At 33.1% G+C, this 21,285-nt stretch overlaps 5 protein-coding genes across 7 annotated transcripts; 1 reads left to right on the forward strand and 4 right to left on the reverse strand.

Moving 5' to 3' along the window:
- Positions 1 to 283: 283 nt before the first annotated feature.
- LOC139777169 (uncharacterized) lies at positions 284 to 3,433 on the reverse strand. Its single transcript, XM_071714419.1, has 2 exons — positions 2,457 to 3,433; positions 284 to 2,247 (listed from the first exon to the last, which is right to left on the reverse strand). The coding sequence occupies exons 1-2, from the start codon at positions 2,744 to 2,746 to the stop codon at positions 2,061 to 2,063; spliced, it is 477 nt and encodes a 158-aa protein (XP_071570520.1). The 5' UTR covers positions 2,747 to 3,433; the 3' UTR covers positions 284 to 2,060.
- Positions 3,434 to 3,565: 132 nt separating this feature from the next.
- On the reverse strand, positions 3,566 to 5,566 carry Spx (Spliceosomal protein on the X). The gene is made up of 4 exons (XM_071714413.1): positions 5,383 to 5,566; positions 5,131 to 5,214; positions 4,646 to 4,920; positions 3,566 to 4,541 (listed from the first exon to the last, which is right to left on the reverse strand). Exons 1-4 carry the CDS (start codon positions 5,414 to 5,416, stop codon positions 3,696 to 3,698), a joined length of 1,239 nt encoding a protein of 412 aa, XP_071570514.1. The 5' UTR covers positions 5,417 to 5,566; the 3' UTR covers positions 3,566 to 3,695.
- A 448-nt stretch (positions 5,567 to 6,014) lies between these two features.
- Bmcp (uncoupling protein Bmcp mitochondrial) lies at positions 6,015 to 10,757 on the forward strand. Of its 2 annotated transcripts, XM_071714440.1 has the most exons (9): positions 6,015 to 6,142; positions 6,231 to 6,359; positions 6,470 to 6,555; positions 6,670 to 6,817; positions 7,097 to 7,376; positions 7,675 to 7,793; positions 9,707 to 9,767; positions 9,834 to 9,923; positions 10,009 to 10,757. In XM_071714440.1, exons 3-9 carry the CDS (start codon positions 6,483 to 6,485, stop codon positions 10,123 to 10,125), a joined length of 888 nt encoding a protein of 295 aa, XP_071570541.1. In that variant the 5' UTR covers positions 6,015 to 6,142; positions 6,231 to 6,359; positions 6,470 to 6,482; the 3' UTR covers positions 10,126 to 10,757. The 2 variants fall into 2 exon arrangements, with proteins under 2 accessions (XP_071570541.1, XP_071570540.1); XM_071714439.1 differs by lacking the exon at positions 6,231 to 6,359 and having other exon boundaries at positions 6,035 to 6,190.
- On the reverse strand, positions 10,756 to 18,197 carry LOC139777180 (protein FAN). Its single transcript, XM_071714435.1, has 16 exons — positions 17,389 to 18,197; positions 16,777 to 17,010; positions 16,437 to 16,629; positions 16,166 to 16,351; positions 15,977 to 16,048; positions 15,674 to 15,882; positions 15,429 to 15,591; positions 14,985 to 15,139; positions 14,526 to 14,704; positions 14,081 to 14,212; positions 13,724 to 13,933; positions 13,382 to 13,655; positions 12,930 to 13,160; positions 12,674 to 12,762; positions 12,197 to 12,448; positions 10,756 to 12,005 (listed from the first exon to the last, which is right to left on the reverse strand). Exons 1-16 carry the CDS (start codon positions 17,526 to 17,528, stop codon positions 11,908 to 11,910), a joined length of 2,817 nt encoding a protein of 938 aa, XP_071570536.1. The 5' UTR covers positions 17,529 to 18,197; the 3' UTR covers positions 10,756 to 11,907.
- Positions 18,198 to 18,349: 152 nt separating this feature from the next.
- Usp14 (ubiquitin specific protease 14) lies at positions 18,350 to 21,119 on the reverse strand. Of its 2 annotated transcripts, XM_071714436.1 has the most exons (7): positions 21,017 to 21,119; positions 20,875 to 20,929; positions 20,169 to 20,347; positions 19,617 to 20,078; positions 19,242 to 19,511; positions 18,871 to 19,159; positions 18,350 to 18,782 (listed from the first exon to the last, which is right to left on the reverse strand). In XM_071714436.1, the coding sequence occupies exons 2-7, from the start codon at positions 20,888 to 20,890 to the stop codon at positions 18,493 to 18,495; spliced, it is 1,506 nt and encodes a 501-aa protein (XP_071570537.1). In that variant the 5' UTR covers positions 20,891 to 20,929; positions 21,017 to 21,119; the 3' UTR covers positions 18,350 to 18,492. The 2 variants fall into 2 exon arrangements, with proteins under 2 accessions (XP_071570537.1, XP_071570538.1); XM_071714437.1 differs by lacking the exon at positions 21,017 to 21,119 and having other exon boundaries at positions 20,875 to 21,010.
- Positions 21,120 to 21,285: the final 166 nt, after the last annotated feature.

Consider the following 21,285-nt stretch of genomic DNA (forward strand, 5'->3'; position numbering starts at 1 on the left):
CTCCGATCGCTTCTTGCTGCACAAATGGATCGAGTCATCGAGTGTACACGCGCGATAAAAAGATTTACGGGGGAGCACAAGCATTTCTTTCACGTACAAGTCATTCTCTCTTAATTTTATGTGGTACATCTCAGCTGCTAAATCTATCAGAGAGATTGTATAATATCGTCGTAAAGCCTATTTTGTTTCGATTTTAACAATGTTTTGCTAATGCAGTGGAGAACATTGTACATCTTCGAATTTAAGACTTTATACGCAAAGAATCGCCAAAAAAAGATGCAAATTGGGAACGATCACATATATTTCAGTTATTTATACACATCGATTTACATTCCCGATCGCTACACCCTGATCGCTTTAGAAATGACATACTTATTATGTTTCTTATTTCGTTCGAGTACAAACGGATATCTTTATTTTATTTGAAAAAAACGAGGAAAGTTGAAAGTTGAAGAGCAGAGGTCCATTCGCGCGCACGCGCGCGTTTGTACTCGCGAGTCGCGAGTCGCGAGTCGCGAGTCGCGCGAGGCTCGAATCGCGAGGGAGGCGAGAGGCGAAGGATATCTCTCATCGGCGGATTGTCCTTTTTTAATTAGCTTCTGCACCCTCTCTCCATTTCCATTGTTGTTTAGATGCCGGAGACACGAGCACCTCCTCATTCCTCAATTATTGTTAGTCTCATCAAGGAGACTTGTGCCTTGTGCCCGTCGGCGTCGAAGCGCGCGAGAATTAAAGAGCGTGGCTGCGTCGTTATCCTGATTATCACCGTCGCGTACGCGCCGCAGTGCCGCACCATGACCCAGGTGAAAGAATAGGTATCGATCGTTTAATTTTAATTCGTTCGAAGCCGGCACAAAATCACCGCGAGACGCGATCACAGCTCGCGGGCCACAGCCTGTAATTCTCTCATAATATATGGCTTCAAGAAAGGTCATCGCATGTAGACGCATATACTTTCTCACACACGGGCGACGGTCGACGGGTACGTACGACAGCTACGCGTCACACAACTTTACATTCTGCGTGAATTTAATCGGCGAATTATCGTCGACAACGTGAATCGTTGAAGCCGGTTGAAACTTGAAACCTCGCGCTACTTTTGTCAAAACTAATGGAAAAGATAATCACGATGATCGCCATTTTAAAACAATCCTATAACTACTTAGGAGGAGTAGCTAACTACTCTTCACTCGTTGTCATTACATTGTTCTTACATAATTCATAATTCTTACCTATTTATATTCTCACCTATTTTTACTTACAATTAGATATATGAAAACTTACCTTTACATACCTATTCGTGTAAAATTAAAAATAAATTTTTACATTAACATTTCTGTTGTTCGAATAACTCTATGTTCTTGATAACTCTAAATCTGTCTCAAAGTTGATATTAATTGAGCTATAATTATATATCAAAGATTCATCTTTCGAAAGATAAAATTCCTTCTCGCATCTATCGAAAGTTGTTCGTTGTACGTTCGAACTATATATCTACTAGCAGTTATTAATACATAGCAATATAAGCGCAAAGTAAAAGGCGATAGGCACGACTACGCGTTTCGCCGGTAAACGAGAAGAGGACACGTGCTGCGTGCCGTGACAAGTTTGGAGCGTTGGAACGTCACGTCCAGTCACGTCTCTTCGGTCTCGAGCCCGCGATCAGCCCGATCTTGCAACGAGCGACGAGCAGCGAGCAGCGACGAATCGGCAAAGCGACGCCGACGCTTTGTTACGCAACGACTGGTGCTGAAATATAAATCAATATTTTCCACGTTTTATTAGCGCGTAGAAATGCGCGAGAGATCGGTGTCACGCATACTATATATATATATATATATAATTTCCATCGATCCGTAAAAGAAGATGACCTTAGCAGGGCGAATAGATGACCGATCGACTAATTATGCAAGACATATACTCGTATATGATTATATTTAGTGGCTTACTCAGCTTGTTGATTTCGTTTATTAGATTTACCCTTAATTTAGCTTTGCCCAGGGTCAATTGACCCCATTAGTCTTTTCAGATATATATGACATGCAGATATATTATATAAATTAGCGATGAACGTCAAACGAGGAAGACGTTGCTCTCTTACTCATGTGTGTGAAGCTCGGCTGCGCACCGATTACCAGCATCTTTCTCTGCGACGAAAACGTCGAGGGAATTATACTTATAGATATCTGGTTTTGATTGGCTCTTGGCTGATTCAATTCCCGATCGTTTCGTCTATTATCGTTGACAAGTGCGTTACGTCCACCGGATAGAATACCTTAAATATCACGTCTGTCAATATTGCGTCTGTGATTGCAGCGTATATCGCTCATTTAAATTTCAAAACGAATTAGAAATTTTTTTTAGCACGACGCGCTCTAAACAACAAGCGACGAAAGATTTAGAACGACTCGTATCGTTTTGCCAATAAAAAGATAATAAAGACAAACTTTTTTTTCGAATTTTTTAGTTGAAAAGTCTGGTATTGATACAACACCCTGCAAGCTCGATGCATTTTTACAAATATGCTCACCGAAAAAATGACAGAAACAACGAGTAAGGCAATGCCTAGCCAAAAGTACCAGGCTTCCAAGAGATGACGTGGTGGTCGCCGTCGTCGCCGTTGCACCACGGAGGGACGCTGCAAATTACAGCTGCGACCCAAACAATACGGCCCAAACCCTCGATACGGCTGTGCATGCGTTATCGTTGCTATCGTTTTCAAGTTCCAAGTCGTTTCTACAGTCATGAAAGACTCGTGCCATATCTACTCCGCGACATTCGCACACTTTTCCCTGCCGTAGCATGCAAGATAATAAAAAATTTATCGCTCTATCGACGACTGCTCGTGTTTCCGTAACAAAAACCTCCCAGCGTTCCAATTGTGTTCGGCAAGCTGTGGCGGATGCGCGCGACAACAGATCGATGAGTCGTGTCGCGATTGGGAGTAGTCTAAAAAAAATTCACGATTCTAATTATTGGACATTATTCAGGACACACGAGTTAGATTCTCTCTCGCCAATACGTGCTTTTACTTACTAAATTAACATTGCGATGTAATGTCGCGATATATCGTACACGAGAAATTTTCTTCGGAATTCGTCCTCAAATAACGATCACTTGTTCATCTTTTTTTACAAATCACGCGAAACGTGCAGCAATTTTAAAGGGTGTTCGACAGTAGAGTTGACGTTCGACTAACATTATCGTAGACTGGACTGGTCAGGCACGAAATAATCGATAGAACAAACGCGGTATGTACATTGTTCAGGCGCTAAAGTCGATCGATACGATAAAGCGAAACGCGCGGTCATAATTGGCACATTGTTCCCTCGTTACGTGCCTTAAATAACGTGCTCGTTAATGCCCAGCAGCATTGCAGAGTTACTGATTAAGGCTGATTAATAATACCTCAGTTAATGAGTTAGTCACACACACACACACACACACACACACACACACACACACACATCTTAATCTTATCTTAATCTTCTTACTAAGCTTTAGTCGCTACAATATGATCAAGTTTACTTAGGAACAATGTGAAGAAATCAGTTTTACAAAAATGTCGATTTTTCTACCAATGTATCGTAGATCTCTATTTGTCGATAATTATAAAACAAAATTGTATCGTTATTATTGTGTCACGCAATGTGACGATAAATATATACTTATATATATCACTTGACGAATATTAATTAATATTGATTGCCGTCGTGTATTGGTGGCGGCGGCGGAGGCGGTCCTCTTGGCGGGAAGGGGGGTCGGAATTGAGGTGGCGGCGGGGGCGGGGGGCCACCCTGCGAAACAGGCGGTGGTGGAGGATGCCGCCAAGCCGGAGGAGGTCGCGGCGGCGACGGCTGATACTGTCCGAATTGCGGGGGGCCACCGCTGGAAGATGGGGGCGGAGGCGGTGGGAATTGTCCCTGCGGCGGTGCCCCCACGGCCCAATGTGGCGGTGGTGGTGCCATCATCCTGGAGGCGGCTGACTGCGCCTGGGAACCCGGCACGGGCATAGGCGGCAACGGGGGTGGCATACCGGGTGGTAGTGGAGGATGCGCTGCCATAGACATCGGAGGGAGAGGGGGTGGAGGGATGTTCGCCGGTGGGAATCCACCGGACGGTGGCGGTGGTACGGGCGGTGGAGGCGGATGACCCATCGGCGGTCCAGGAGTAGACGGCGGCGGCGGTGGTGGCACGACCATTCCATGATGCATCACGTGATGCTGAGGATGATGGGCAGCTGGGTGGGCCGTCGCGTTCGAATTTGGCATCGGTGGCGGCGCCAGAGGTGGCGCATCCGCGAATAACTGATGCGGCCTGTCCGCTTGACTCAGAGGATTCTGCGCGGCCAGAAGTCTTTCAGCGGCACTGCCGTGTCTCTCGCCTTTGGCGTCGCGTTTAAAAGCATAAGACACGGAGATTGGCCGATTACACAGATATTGACCGTTCATCGCTTCGATGCTGGCATCCGAGGCATCGAAAGAGGCAAAATTAATGAAAGCAAAGCCTTTCGAGTTACCTGTCTCGGGGTCCCTCATTATCTGCGATGTAAAAATTATTTGTAATACTTAATACTCTAATGACAGTTAAAGAGAAAATAGTCAATTAAAAAATAATCGATTGTAATAAAAGAAATTATACGTACCTTTGGTGTTTGCAAAATCACGCCAAATGCACTGAATGTATCGTACAATAATTTTTCATCTACTTCTGGATCAAGATTTCCTATAAATATATTTGCTCCGACATCCAAGTTCTTTTGGTGCGCGCTAGCCTTGTTTACGCGAATAGGTTTGCCATAAAGTTTGATCATATTCATGATTTTAATAGCATAATCAGCATCTTCTTCTCCCATAAATTCAACAAAACCATATCCTTGATGCATTTGAGTTACTCTATCTTTTGGCATGTGTACGTTAACTGAAAATAAATTTTATATATGTATATACACTTGTATCTTAAATTTGAGAAACTTAGATATCGTACAAATATCCATATCAAATATATTATTGATATTAAATGTTATTGATTAATATTATTTTCAAAATATATTAGTAAATATGTATATAATCAAGTCTATGTTATATTTTCATTCTTATTATATAGTATATAAAAATGAGTAACACTTACCAACAGGTCCTGATTGAACAAATAATTCCCACATGAGGGATTCCGTAACTTTGTCATCCAAACCTCCAACGTATATTGTTGCATCTATAAATTTTCATAGCAAAGATATAGAATACAAAAATTAATTTATTAAGTGTACGAATATGCATATTTATGTCAGAAATCCTCTATGTATAGTCAATAATATAAGATATATTTGAGAATAACCTAACCTCAATCTCAAATTATTGAAGCTAAAAGCTCAAGACATACCTTGGTTACGTTCCGCAATTGGACCGGCTGCCATAATTCTTTACCTTTACTTGAAAATTACTGACAGATTAATGGATACGTTTAGAGAATATTAACGGTTGAATAATTATACTTAAAAAAACATCTAATTGATAGATCTATAGAAATATACACCAATCATGGGCAATTTGTTTCACTACTGTGTTGTGTGTTCCAAAACTCTACTCAGCTAACCCTATGGATTATGGAACACAGTGTGTTAATGGAGGATTTCCATTGCGTGTTATGCTGCGTTCCCACTATACGCGTCGCGTCACGACGCCGCGTCATGAGTTATCCAATCAAAACGTTTCATTTTTATGGCAAGATCTCGCGTCGGAAATGACGTCATAAAATGAAACGTTTTGATTGGATAACTCCATGACGCGGCGTCGTGACGCGACGCGCGACGCGTATAGTGGGAACGCAGCATTACATCCGATGTCCAATAGGAGGTTGGAGGATTATGCGGGCTCTACAATGCGAGTCGCAAGTCGTGAGTCGCAAGAATTGACCAAATTGACCAATCACAGTCGATTATTCTCCTCAAATTCGATTGTGGTTGGTCCATTTTCCACGACTCGCGACTTGCGCGACTGCTTGCGACTCGCATTGTAGGCCCCGCGCATTAGTTTTCTAGAGACAAAAATATTATTAATGGAAGTCCCTGGAAAACACGTTTTCTCAGTGGATAGTGGATATCGGATATCGACGTGTCGTACCGTCAAATATATTTTTTAATGTAAATTCGTAACAATTCATATGCATTGTGAATTTTCCACAAGCCGAGGTGATATATATATATGATATATGTATTATATATTTTGCAGAGTGTGTATAAAAAATTAAAACCAACCTAAAAAATATAAAACCCCCCGGGATGTATTAACATGTCACTGTCTCTCCGCAAAGAATTTACTTAAACATATATATTAATATATGTGAGAAAAAAGGAAGAAGTAAAATATGTTTAACTTTTATGTCGATTAATTTTTTATAACTTATCGATTTATTTTCCTTATTAGTAAGTCTATCTCTCATTTACATCGCTGTTTTCACCTTTTAATAGATCAAAGCTGGTGATGGGAGAGAGAAATTGGAAAGATTGGAGACCTTTCGTGTACGGAGGTTTAGCTTCGATCGTTGCAGAGCTGTGTAAGGAGATAAAAAATAATAATCCTTATATTATTGTTTGAAATAATATATTTTAGATTGCCCAGTATGTACATGGACTATAATAAAAAGTAATTTTCATTTCTTTTACTCTAGGTACTTTTCCCTTAGATACGACAAAAACACGATTACAAGTACAAGGCCAGAAATATGATCAAAAGCTTGCACGTTTAAGATATTCTGGCATGATTGACGCTTTATTACAAATATCCAAACAAGAAGGAATGAAAGGTTTATATTCTGGGTAAGTATTGTAACATAAGAAATAATATATTGTTTGACATTAAAGTCTGTTTTATTTTATTTAGAATTGTCATTGTATGATGATATCCATTATTTTAAATATGATATAGTCAAAATATCTCATTCTCAGATATAGAGAAATATCAAAAAGAATTTTTGTGCCTTTAAAAAGTTAAAGATTTTAATATTATTAATATCATTGAAGATAGAGGTTTTTTTTAAACTTAAACATCAGTTTTTTTAATGAGGTTGATTTTTTTGTTAATGTTTTTTGTATTAGGATTAGTTCTGCCATCTTACGACAAGCGACATACGGAACTATAAAGTTTGGAACTTACTATTCACTCAAAAAAGTTGCGATAGATACATGGGCAACGGGGGATTTAGTCACAATAAATATTGTTTGCGCAGCGTTAGCTGGAGCTATGTCAAGCGCAATTGCCAATCCTACTGACGTAGTAAAAGTTCGTATGCAAGTAACTGGCAATGAAACAAATGCATCGCTATTTACTTGTTTCCAAGATGTATATAGACATGAAGGTGTTCGCGGGCTTTGGAGGGTAATAGAAATAATTTTTAATAAATTATCACTTAGACTCACATACGCGTGCATATATGCACGCATTTTTAAAAGTCATGCATATTGAGATAAAAATCGAATGTTATAAATACTGGAAACATACAAATTCAATTTGGAATTAAATTGATGCTAAAAGTCACTTTTATTGCAAAGTTTATAATAAAAGAATATTTTTTGATTTGAAGGATTATTATCTAGATTGTATTTTTACCAAAATAACCGATTTTATTAATAATTTAATTTTCTGTGCGTATATAAAGATTGATTTTTCTACGCAGGGTGTTGGGCCAACTGCTCAACGAGCAGCCGTTATCGCGGCTGTAGAACTACCTATATATGACTATACCAAGAGTAAATTTATGAATGTGTTGGGAAATAGCGTTAGTAATCATTTTGTGTAAGTTTTTTTCATCACTAAGTGTGGATATAACATCTACATAAAATATTTAAAATACGTTTACTGATTATCACGGTGGACTATTTTTAAATTTATGCCAGCTATGCTAAACCATATGCTTTTTAACAAAAAAAGGTATTTACAGAAATGAAAAATTCATTATCAATATATTATTTAAGTTACATATCCAAATTTATTAATATACATGTTATTTATTATATTATAAGTCAGTTATCGATTAACCCTTATCCGGAGAGCTCAGACTTATTTCTTTCGTAATAAAGTATTGTCAATTTACAATATACAAAAGATATATATACAATTTTATATCTGAAACTTGAAACAGGCTTAATAATTGTGAACTGTTTTTATGTATATGTATAAAGATGCCTCTGATTAGTTACACATAACTATTTAATAAGATATTACATTGCATATTAAAGTGCAATAAAGTTTTTCATAAAATCATACATATATATATAGCATTTTTTAAAATCTGTATCTAAAATGCTATTATTATGTAAAATATTTAAAAATATAAAGAATATAAAGAAGTATTGGAAATAAGAAGGCACTTGGAAAGAAAAAATGTTGGGAGTTTATGTAAAAAATATTTTAATATTTAATTTTTATTCTGAAACATGCGTCCCACAGAGTATGTATCAATCCTGTATATTTTATTGAGTGTGGATTTTTGTCGATATATTTAGAAATTATTTATCTTACAGATAAACATGATTTCTTTCGATTTAACTCTTCTCTTATCTATATTCTAACATTATATATTTTAACAATTACATTTTGACAATTACACTTTTTTTATGGATTATATTAATCATATCGCTTGAAATAATGTTAATAACTCGTAAAGCTTACGTAGAGGTGTGTTTTATATGCCGTACATACTTTTGTTTATAGCGCATACATATATGTCTAAATGTAACATTTTAATTTATTTATTATCATGTATTACTTTTAAAAACTTAAAAATATGTTAATTTTCCAATAATTTTTTAAATTGCCGGTATCCATTAAGCAAGGTGATTAAATCCACTTGAAACGGAACAATAACTGAATTTATTAGCATTTTGCACCAATGTATTCATCAAGACGTTTTAATATTGAAATAATTATGTTAATATCAAATATCTTTCTTTATAATATAAAAATTATATTAATTTTGTTTTCAAACAACCGACAATGTAATTTTATTATATTTTTATTGTCTACGGTTTAAAGAGTAATTGCGCGATTTTCTAAGTATTCCATATGTTACACGTTATCGCATGAAAGGAGTAAAACTCTCCTAAAATTGAAATTTTATTTCCAGGTCCTTTGACATTGTCACGCGTATGGGCACATGCGATAGACGGATTTTGAGATGACCAGAGAGGCTTGACACGGAAGCTGTGTTCAGCACTCTGTGTTTAAGTTCAAGAATCGTTAAGACAATCGTCCAGACGATTATACATGTTAAACTACCTTGAAAAGATTTTTTGATTGGCATTTATACATTTTGGGCTTTGGGAATTTCTAAAATACTAATTGTCCACCGCATAACTTCCTAATTTTTCTATTGTAAAAAAATCTCATTTTGCCTATGCTTTTATTTCTGTTCATGTTTGAAAATGTACTTTTGCTCTATTAGAATATTGACACCCATCGCACAGACATGGTATTATGCATTCTTAACTTTTTATAATGCCTGGATAAGGGTTAATTTTGATCTATAATGTAAAATTTGGCGTTGCAGAATCTTAAAACAAATCGAATATTATTACTTAAAAAAATTACAATAATTGAAAATTTATAATTAAAAAATATTTTGAATGTAATTTCTTTTAATTAATTTAAAGTATGACTGTTAAGTATATTGCAGAGTAAAAGTACTTAAATGTGATTATATTTTTTAGATCTAGTTTTATAGCTAGTATGGGGAGTGCCGTAGCTTCGACGCCTATAGACGTAATTCGCGTAAGTAGATTATTTTATATTTATGCAACGTAATTTAATATTCCCTTAAAAATATCTTTCTTTTAGACCCGACTGATGAATCAAAGGAGAGTACACATGGTTGGCAATAAACCTTCGTCATACATTTACAGTGGCAGTATGGATTGTTTGGTTCAGGTATAAAGCTTTATTTATTCGATATATTTTCCATGTTTTAAATATCTATACGTATTTTTTAAGAAAAACAATTTTTTTCCCATAGACGATTAAAAATGAAGGTATTCTGGCCCTGTACAAAGGTTTTATCCCGACGTGGTTCAGAATGGGACCGTGGAATATTATATTTTTTATTACTTATGAACAATTAAAACAGTTGTGATGCGTCGTTGGTTATTGTATCGAATCTTCAAATTCTTCATCACAATAAGGTCTGGAAATACATTTCAACATAAACATCATTATATACATTACTATAAGATAATCTCAATTGGATGCAACTCAGTTGTGATTGTGAAAGTGACTGTTGATTAGTTATCTTAATGCGATATAAAATAAGTAATACTTGAAATGCATAAACAAATTAGACATAGCACTTTTCAGAGTTAATGTAATTCTAGAAATAGATATAAGGAAAAGAAAGTAATCAGAAAAGTTTAAGAGCTTCCCAAAGTACAAGCTTCCACAAATATTTTTAGTTGGTGAAAATTTCATAGAGATTTTATAGTGTTATATTCAATACACTATTACACAATTATAAAATTGTTACATTTTCATAAATTGTGATGATTTCATATGTAAGTATGTTACTTCGATTATCTCGAAATTTTGACATAAATTCGATTCTGCACAGAACGTTCTTGTAAATATAAATCAGTAACGACATTCTACAAAGTGTTAAAATACCATATATAGAAACAAAAGTTCAAGGTTCCTGTTTGATTTGCAATGTTTTATACAATACTAGTCATTGTTATCTATAGGAATATAATAATGAATCATTTTACTTCAGTATTTTTATATAGCATTTATTGTCATATTTCTGGCATACCTACACGCTAGTCACTTGGAGAGATTCTTGTGAAATTAATATAAGATATTGTACGAGTCCAAAATCCATCTATTAATTTTATGAATAATATTGATATTGTACAATACAAAATGGTCAATTTAATTAATTCTTTTAAAATTTTAATTAGTGTATATTTTATGAATGTTGCAATCAAAATTTAATTTTTTTTTACACTGCAATTATACAAAATGTGTATAAATGTAACTTTCTCTATTTTAATTTTTTATTCTGTGAAATATACATTAATCTGTATGCACGCACGCGCGCGCGCACGCACCCCCCCCCCCACACACACACGTACAAATTTTTATGCTGTGTATAAAAATGTGTATATTTAATATTCAGTAGTCTTAATTTAAAGTACTACCCATTTTGCAACATAAACTCTTACGAGTTGATGACTCTGTATTAAATACAATGATATTACGATAGCTTATTACAATACGAAATTATTTATTTTTTTGTCAAGGTAGAAAGACTGATGCATAGTCGAGGATAATATTCCACAAAGAAAAAGTGAAATGTAACATTACATATCACTATATGTATACGATATATATTATATAAATTACATCAAAATTTTAATATTAGTGTAAAAATTTATTTTCCATTAAAGGAATATTATAAATCTAACACATTCAACTATATTTTTTTTATATTCAATATATAAGAAGTTTATATTTATAACAAATATAATTTTATGCATAAAAAAAGAAGAAGTTATAAAATGTATAATTTAAAAAGAGGAATCTTTGGTTTTCCTCGGATATAAACCACACATATTTCAGCAATTCAGAAGTTCATGATACATGTTAAGAATCTAATACGGGGGGTAACTTAAAAAAGAATCGAAGAATTTGTGAGTATATAGTATTACTATTGCGGATATTTTCTTTTTATAAGCACTATATGCTTCTAAATCTTTTGACACTTTTTTCAGATCACTCTCTAAATGTGCTATTTTATGTTATGTACAGATTTTAGTATCCTATTCTATATAACAAACAAGTAATAAAAATATTGTGTTAGATCTAAATTCTATTTACATAAAATTTTTCCTGTACATTGATAGTAATCATTTGTAATACTGTGTCAGTGATTATGACATTCCCATACGATGACTTTTCTGTCTTTTCCGCCTGTTATCATTAAATCATTATCAGCGGCTACAGCTAAAGCGCAAAGCGGTCCTGAAAAGATGTATGTTGTAATCGTTAATAATTAATTTATTGCATATAAATTCTATTATAAAATATAAAAAGAAAAAATACAGTTAATATAAAATAAATTAATAATATATTAAGACTTTTTACTATGAATAACCGATTATTTTAAATAAATCTGCCATACTATAGTGATATGCAGTATAATAATAAATTACCATCATGACAATGTATTTGCGGAATGAATACAGCTCCCTGATGATTCCATATATTAAGATCTCCGTCGTTATCACCTATCAGCAAAAACGTTCCCATCCACGTTAATGTTAATGGTTCGCTTTCTAAATTGACGGAATATATCTGTGTACTTGTTCGAACATCGATAATATTTAATACTTTGTCTTCTGCACATGATATTATGCTGCTGCATTGTTTATCGAACGTTATCGCGTTTACTCTGCATGTATGGCCTTTAGACAACAAACAATCAAGACAGATATTAATAAATAATAGTATCCTTATTTCGTTTTATAATTAAAGCCTACAAATGATTAAATAAATAAAGATGTAAAACTTGCGTATCTTTTAAATTTGTATCTTGTTGCAATTTTTTGTCCATGTGGATATAACTATTTAACATGACCATTTTTTACAATTTTAAGGATAGCTTGAAGATAAATAAAAAAAATATTTACCTTTAATAGTAGATTGTAAATTGTAATTATTCATGCTCCATAAACACAATTCGCCATCTTCTGTACCAGATACCAACATACTGTCGTCTCTGTAATCAGTACAAGAATTTATTCAATTTATACACAACAAAAATAAATAAATCTATATATATATTATTATTATTATTAGCAGAAATTAATTTGTTATTTGGGAAGTATGGTTCTTATTTTTTAAGTATTTATTGCACTACAATAACATATAAAAGCGATACCTTACCTCGATATATTAATACAAGTTACTTTAGAGTCATGATCTAATTGCGCGATGAAACACTCCGCTGGTTTAATTTTTGACCCAGAAGTGTATTCATGCCAAACTTTTGCAGTGCAATCCCACGATCCAGATATAATCACTCGATGAGTAGAACTCCATACTAGACACGACACAGCATCTTCGTGTCCTTGCAGGACATCAATTACTCTGCCAAATTCGATGTCATAAAATATCCTAAAAAAAATAAAAAAATACAGTTTAAGGTTTGCAAGACTATATGGAATTATTTCGTATAAGGTATAGAAGATGTGCGCATAATTTTAAATACGTATCACAAAATTCACATATTGCCTATTCTGTTTGAAATCCACGAAAATGTATAAACAATCCATATCTATGTATAAAACTCATCCTTATTCTAATTTTATAGAAAATCCAATCACTGTAATATTTACAAGGTATTGTCCCATGAACCTGCTACAAGAATGTTACGTTGCGATAGCGTATAATACGAGATACAAGATGACAGTGACAATGGGGACAAGGTAACACTACGTGTTAGTTTCTTCTCACTTATGTTATACAATTTAAGTGTTCCGTCTTGCCCCACTGATATAATTTCATTACTCGTTGTATTTTTTCGTACAATACTGGTGACGCCGTCTTTGTGTGCTTGAAACACTATTAGTTCGGTAAAATAAAATGATTTTTCTTTTACACATGCGTTGCCTAGAAAATTAAAAATAGTATTTAATAAGTTACATTACGCCAGGAAAGAAGTATGTAAGACACATTACCTGAAGTTATTGATTCTGGCGAGGTATTCAATAATGTTTCGCTGTATAATAAATTTGGAGCTGATGTCAAACGTTTGGGATGAGGTAGAGTGAAGACTTGTTTTGGTATCTGACCAAACTCCATAATTTGCACCTCGAGCCCATGTCTGTCATTTATATCTCGTATAGTATCTAAATCTACTGCTCCTTCGTAACACAAATGGAAGAATACTGCAATAAGAAAACAGAAATATATTATAGATACTTTGGAAACAAATCACGCTGTACTATGTATGTTTTAATGATGTTTTAGGTTAATATTCTAATTTTATTTATTTGTACTATACTATAAAAAGATATAAAAGTCCAAATTCTTACCGTTGTCGGCCTTGTCAGCTTCAACTCCTCTTTGTTTATATCCAAAAATTAAGTCAATCCAATGATGAAGATTTTGAGAAACGTAATCGCTTTCTAAGGCATTTCTTAATTGTTGTACAAAATCGGCTGGTCCTAAAGTACATAACAATTAATATTAATTTTTACAACATAAATATTAACTTTTTATCTTAAGTACTAATATATTTGTAGCAATTATCTGTAGTAATTATCATACATATATAATTAATCACATAAATAATTTGGAATAATTGGAGACTTTATTAGTAGAGTTTGCCACGAGGAATACTACAAGAATATTAATAGCGAATAAAGTATTTCCTAATAGAATAGAAAGTTTTATCTGACTTGAAAAATATGACCAATAACGATTGTTCGTTACTCTAATATAATAATTAAAATTAAAATTACAAACATCTCTCATTACCTTTTCCCCAAGGAGGTAGCTGTACATCGCCTATTTTCGTACCGTCGTGCCGATAGCCAAAGTCGATGCCATAATTATTCACTAGAAAGTCACCACCATTGCTCGTGTCATAAAACTCCGGTATCAGTTCTTTAAAGTCAGACATGTTCACCAAAACATTTTTCCACACGTCGGCTATACTGTTAGGTGTTTTTGTTGGTAAAAGTGAAACATAAAATCGTTTCTGCACATTTGACAGAGTAATTATGTACTTTTGCAATATTTGAAGCATTTATTATTATTATTCTGCCTTTTCTTATGAGATAAATGTGTAATTGATTTTCCTGAATTTACAGTTTCTCTAGCATAATATTTTTTCTTCATATATGCATAAATATGCATTGTTATTACAATTTGTTAATATCTTGAAGCAAATAAATATCGAAGAGTTAAATGGAAAAAAAGTAAGTATATACATACCTGTTGAACATTCTATCTGGATGATCAAATCTTCCGTTTTGAAGGCAGAGCATATACTGAGGGTATTTTCGTACTAAGTAAAACAGTACAAAACCTGGTGCACTATAATGAGAACCATATAAAAACTTCGGATCAGACATTTCCGAATATCGTTCCTACAATACAGATATATGAAAAAGATATTGGTTTTTTAAACAGATTCCATAACAAAATAATGAGAACTAAAGCACAAAATAATGGCATGGAAAATTGACTAAATATAAAGATATTAGTATTTGCAGAATTATAGATTTACTTTAACTCAGTTTATTTTAATTTAAGAAATACTTGAGCGTTAAGGATCTAGCATAAAGATATTTTAAAACGTTCTATATGCGTGTACGTCATATAAGTATCATGTGTATCATATGTTATGAATATGTAATTGGAATCTAATATACATACTTTTAATCTTTCTAGACGAGTAGAATTTAATGCGCCAATAGGTTTTGAAAGATCTCTATAAATATTAATATCATTCAAATCTAACGTCGCAGAAGTATAGTCTTGTATAATCCAAGGCAACACTGGATATTGTGTTAAATCATGAAAAGTTCTATCTGCCAAACTAAAACATACAATATGATATAATTTAAATATATTCCTTCACATAATTTTTTCAATAACAATTTTAAAGTCTTAATAATTACCTATTTACATATAAAATGTAATCATAATTCGATAAATATCCATTTTGCCATCTCATTGTCATTTGATTTTGTGGCACAGTCTCCAGAGAAACCGCCGATTGTTTAAGTAAATTTTCATATAGCTTGTCTCTGCCATCTTGATTTTGAAACGATAAAAATAAATGTTCAATCTTGCTATCAGTTTGTCGCATCCATTTAATTTCAAGACCCTACAAATGGATTATTGATGCAGCTTCTTTTTATAATGGAATTTTATTAAAATAGAATATGTTATGGTAGAACATTAGATTATGAAATATTTACCACTTGTCGCAACAAAAATCTCCTTTTTATAATATTCCGTACATCTTTCAGTTGGATCTTAAGGACAGGATGCTAAAAATCAAATAGTGCTATAATTAACGCACAATAACACTTTCTCTCTTCATACTGTACGAAAAAAGAATCAAAAATTCTGCTCATGCCACGATGTGAAATTATAAATATAATTACCTGATCCATATTATTATAAGGTTGAAAGTAGATTCTCAAGTTGGTCAATAATACCCTGCCTGGATTTATTACAAGCGGCAATACTTTATTTGCCTGTGTCTCCAAGACCGCTTGTTCATATAGATCCTCAAGCCATGATGTATCAAAAGATACACGTGACTGTCTAGAGTGCACAATAGCCATAATCTTGAAAATTAGGAACATCTCATTAAGATGACGTTAATGTTTGCTATAATTCTCTGGAAATACCTAATGAATAAAAGAATATTACCATAGCATTTTGTTCTACGGTTACTAAACTCGCTGCCCTATGCAACTGCAGAATCTGCGAAAGGCAATCTTCTACTTTCGCATAATTGAAGCAGAAGTGGAATATAGTAGTCTGATGTATAAATCTGTATGGCGCTAATATATTTTTCTCCAACATTTCCACATGTTGCTTACATTCTATTGACAGCATATTACTGCAACAAATTCAAATGCACAAACGAATAAATAATTGTAATATCAAAATATAAAAAAATTAAAAAGTTAATTTGTTCTTATTCCCTCTATTTCGCGTGCATGTTTCCTCTCTGCTGCATTTCTAATCCTGTCCAAAATATACCTACCTCGCTATATCGTCGTTCAATGTACATTGCTCAATCGATATAGTTTCTTTGAGTTGAATCTTAATTAATGGCTGGTTAATATCTTTATTTACAAATACTAAAGATTTGGAACATAATTTTAATCTCCCATCCATCCACTTTTCATCTTTAGAAAATGGAGCCTCTAGCCTTCTCATCTGAACGCTGTAATCTTCAAAAAATATTTCTCCTGGTTCCAAAAGAAGCATTGTAAATCTGTAAATAAATACTTGAAATATGAGTTTTTTCTTACATTTTCATCAAAATATATTTGATAGATTTCTCTCTTTTGTATAAAACAAGGTTCAAAAAATTAAAATAGTCACTCAATATCATAAAAGAAGTAATAACTTAAAGTATATTTTTAACAGATTTAAAACATTTTTAATTTCCAATTTATGTTCACGTTATTAACTCACAGAAACTTTAACCTAAAAAATAACGTCAAACGATAAAAATATTTAATTAGATAAAATTCTACAATTTTTACCCTCGATACAATTTTTCCCATACAAAAGTACAACATTTTAATGAAATAGTTTGAGCATTTTTTTTAAGTTTTATCTATTAAAAATTTGTTAATATTCTACGCACCTCTCCTTCTCCATCGTTATACGAATAAACAATGCATATATTACAATACAATAATTAATACATAATAAACTGCTGGTATCCACGATAAGGAAAATTAATAAGAAAATTTCATCATTATACTTATACAAGTACATATACATATAAACACTTGATTCAATTCAATATAACTTTGATGAAAATTCGCCACCTATTCTAACCTAAATGACGAGTTAATCTCACACATGCGCAATGCGCATAAGTCGAGCCGAAACCATATATGTATTACATATATGGCCGAAACTGGCCGAAACCAGCCGAAACACTAGAGATTCCGGAAGTTCTTATCCAATAGCCGGTTCCCGGGGCGGCGTGGACAATTAAAAAAACTCTATTCGGCATTGAATGCGTTCCATAACTCATTAAAAATAATGTCTCAATTCGCCATGCAATTATAAAAGAGCATTTTATCCTATACTTTTCATTAAAATGTCAGCTTTTATAGCGTAGTACGGTCTTTCATTTACTTACGTCTCGAATGTAAAAAAAAAAAAGAAAATTTTACATATTAGCATTAATATATAAACGGACAATAAATAATAACTCTTTATTTCTTATTGTCTGTGTATTCGAATCATGTGTATGCAGTTATATATATTTTACGTGCGTATTTCTGCTGACATATCGACACCTATTAGTTGCTTTCCATTTACATCAAAACTCAGATAATTCTTATCACTTGTGATGTCATTCTGTCTTTATTATTCATTAACTCCCAAAAAGGATAGAACGACGTCACAAGTGAGAATTATCTGAGTTTTGATGTAAATGGAAAGCACCTATTATGTACTTTATGAACAGTGGAAATTGGCGATTAACCTATGACCAATTTATTCGTCTTTATCTCATATTCAAGCAAAAAAATTACTGTAGGTAATAAAAGTTATTTTCCATATATGACGAAATTATTATTCCAAATACTATATATATTGTAGCACGTGATGATAATAATGTTTTTTAATGTTTACGCTGTTATATTAATTGGTACAAGAACAAACAAGTATTTGTATAGAGCTAGCAACCCAAGCAATTTCTTGTCTAGCATAATTTAAAGCAATTGTTTATCAGTTAAGCTTCAGTACTGTTTGTATTAACTGGATCGTCTTTTGTATCCTTCACTTCCACTTCCAAAATTCTAGGGCCATACAAAAGAACGTATGCGCAATGCCAATCACCGCCTCCGCTGAGTTTTAAAACTTCTTCGCTGGTAACAGCCGTGACAACATCATCATCGCATTTCATCCACGTATCACCCTTCTGTCGAATCCAACCGACATAATGACCACTGCTGCTGGAACGTCCTCGATGCGTTAGAACCGCTTGTAATTTATAATAGCCACTATTATTTGATCCCAAATCTATAATATGCGTAACACGTTAAGTTCAGTACATATTGAATTTTTGGAACATGGATAATTATCGAATCGTGTTTTTTTATTCTCTTACCATCCTTAAACCAGAATGGTTCTTTTCTCATTTCTGTTTTTGCGCTATCTCCTTTATCCTTAGTTTTTGCGTTACAAGATTCCTCTACCAAAGTATCTTCGTATTCTTTGAACTTCTCACGCATTGGTACAAGTTTGTTTTGAAGTTCGGAACTACATAACTCAAAAGCATCAAATTCCAAGGGAAATTTAACGTCTTTCAAGATTTTTGCGTTAATCGCTTCTTTCTCTTTGTAATAAAACCGTACAAATTGTATGGTTAAATATGCTGGTAGCCTGCTAATTTTTGACTGAAAAAGAGAGTGCAATATATATATAAATATAATATATATTATGTATATAATTATATATATATAATTAAAAAATATATACCGTTTTTGTATAAGTGGCATTTCTTCCAAGCGTCGGAGACATTTTTGTAATTTGCTCCTGCATCTTATTCCTAAGTCCAAAATACATATACTTAACATCAGTTGAAATAAAACAACTCAATTGTAAGAATTCGTCTTTTCCAATAGTGGCTGGCTCATCCTCGGATTCAGTACACTTCAATTCATAATCAAATATACCTCCAAAGTATTGTTCAATAAATGATCTTGGTTTAGAGGCTTTACTATTATCTTCCGATACATCTGGATTGTTCTGCAAGTATACAATGCTTTCAATAATGATTTTATATATAATTACAAATAAATAAGTGATAAGGTAATTTAAAAAGTTGTTAGTATATATCATATATTTAATAACCTTTGCGGGTAACTTTTGTTGCAACATCCTAATTAACTCTGTCCAACATTCATTTGCGTCTTGTTGCTGAAATACCCCCTGTTCGGTTTTTTCTGCAAATCTTGGAAAGGCCAAATGTAGCATTTGAAGCAAAACAAGTGGTGCTCTAGCTGTTCCCTTGTCCATGTTATCGTACAGATCTCTTAACGATGCGGTTATACTTTGTGCAGTTATCGATAAACTTGCGCCTGTCGTCCAACCTCCTGAGAAAATCTTCAAAGCTTCTCGTAATTCCGGTACGGTTTTTAAACATTGTACAGTCGCATTTAGATAACACGTGTTGCCGAGATTAAGTAAACCTGACGGCAAATCTAAAGCAGTAGCCAATTCAGCTTCATTCATATCTTCCAAGAACACTGGCTTTTCTATTGGTTCTATAGGTACATCTTCCTCCTTGGAACCCATCATAAGTATCGTGACACCCTAATACAATCAACAATCAATTACAAATCTTTTAAACATTATATACTAAACCAGCTAAGCTAACTAGAACAATTATTTAGATATTGTTACATCTTTAAGTTTTAGATTGCCCCAGTCATCGTCCTTCAGTGTCATTCCTTTGAGCATAACTTTTTGCCTTTCTGGTTGAACCCCAGTCAACGCAAAGAGCTGTGCCTTAAATAATATTGGATCTTCTTCGGTATTAACTTCTACATTAGAAAAGAGCTCTTTGCCCCATTTAACTTTAACTGAAACACATTGATAATTCATGAGTAAAAAATGAACAAAAAAATTGCAGAAATATGATAAATTAGATCAATACAGCTGGAATATAATTCTTGTAAACTCTCATTAAAAAAATTAATTAAAAGTTTAAGCTGATAACACAATACCTATAAATAAATAACATCATATGTAAATAAAATAAAATTAATACACAGATTAGTCTAAATTTAAGTTTAAGTTACGTTAATTAGAGAGTTAATTGTATAAATTAATGATTAGGTGTTTTGTTACATTGTTTTGCCAAGCAGCTATATGTATAATATTTCAGATTATATTCCCCATAATAATTTTTAGAATTAATTTAGATTATTTATTTTCAATGTTAACAAATATTTTAGCTCTCTCTCTATATATATATATGTATATATATATATATATATATATATATATATATAGCTAAAAATTATAATACTACTTGCTTATGTCGATCATTAAATATGAATGTAAACTTCTAGGTTAGAGAGACACTAAAAGATATTCAAATACATACTTGTATATTGAGGCATGTTTATTCCTCGTAACTGCAACTTGTCAATACGTTATACCTATAAGGTATTGAATTAATGCAAGATTTTCTTTTTTAATAACAATTAATTAAATACAAAGTGCTAAGTCAGGTTCACGGCACTTACGTGTATCAAACATGTGCCATCAGTCACCACAAAGAACAACGAAAAATTTACTGACAATGAAATTCGCCACAACAATGGATAGATAGCCAGCTGTTTCAGACCTTGAGTCTGTTCTTAAAAATCTGCGTTACATGTTGCACTTCGGAACAGCACTTAAAATAAAAGATGATTCGAGATATATAAAATTGAGCGTTAAAAGGAGAATAGATGAGAAGGATAAATGGAAAAAAAATTCAATTACAAAGAATATTAAACAACCACTAATATAC

This window comes from Temnothorax nylanderi, unplaced genomic scaffold, assembly GCF_030848795.1.
Source record: "Temnothorax nylanderi isolate EJ_2023f unplaced genomic scaffold, tnyl_v1.0 TNYL_tig0140_pilon, whole genome shotgun sequence".
Lineage (NCBI taxonomy): Eukaryota > Metazoa > Arthropoda > Insecta > Hymenoptera > Formicidae > Temnothorax > Temnothorax nylanderi.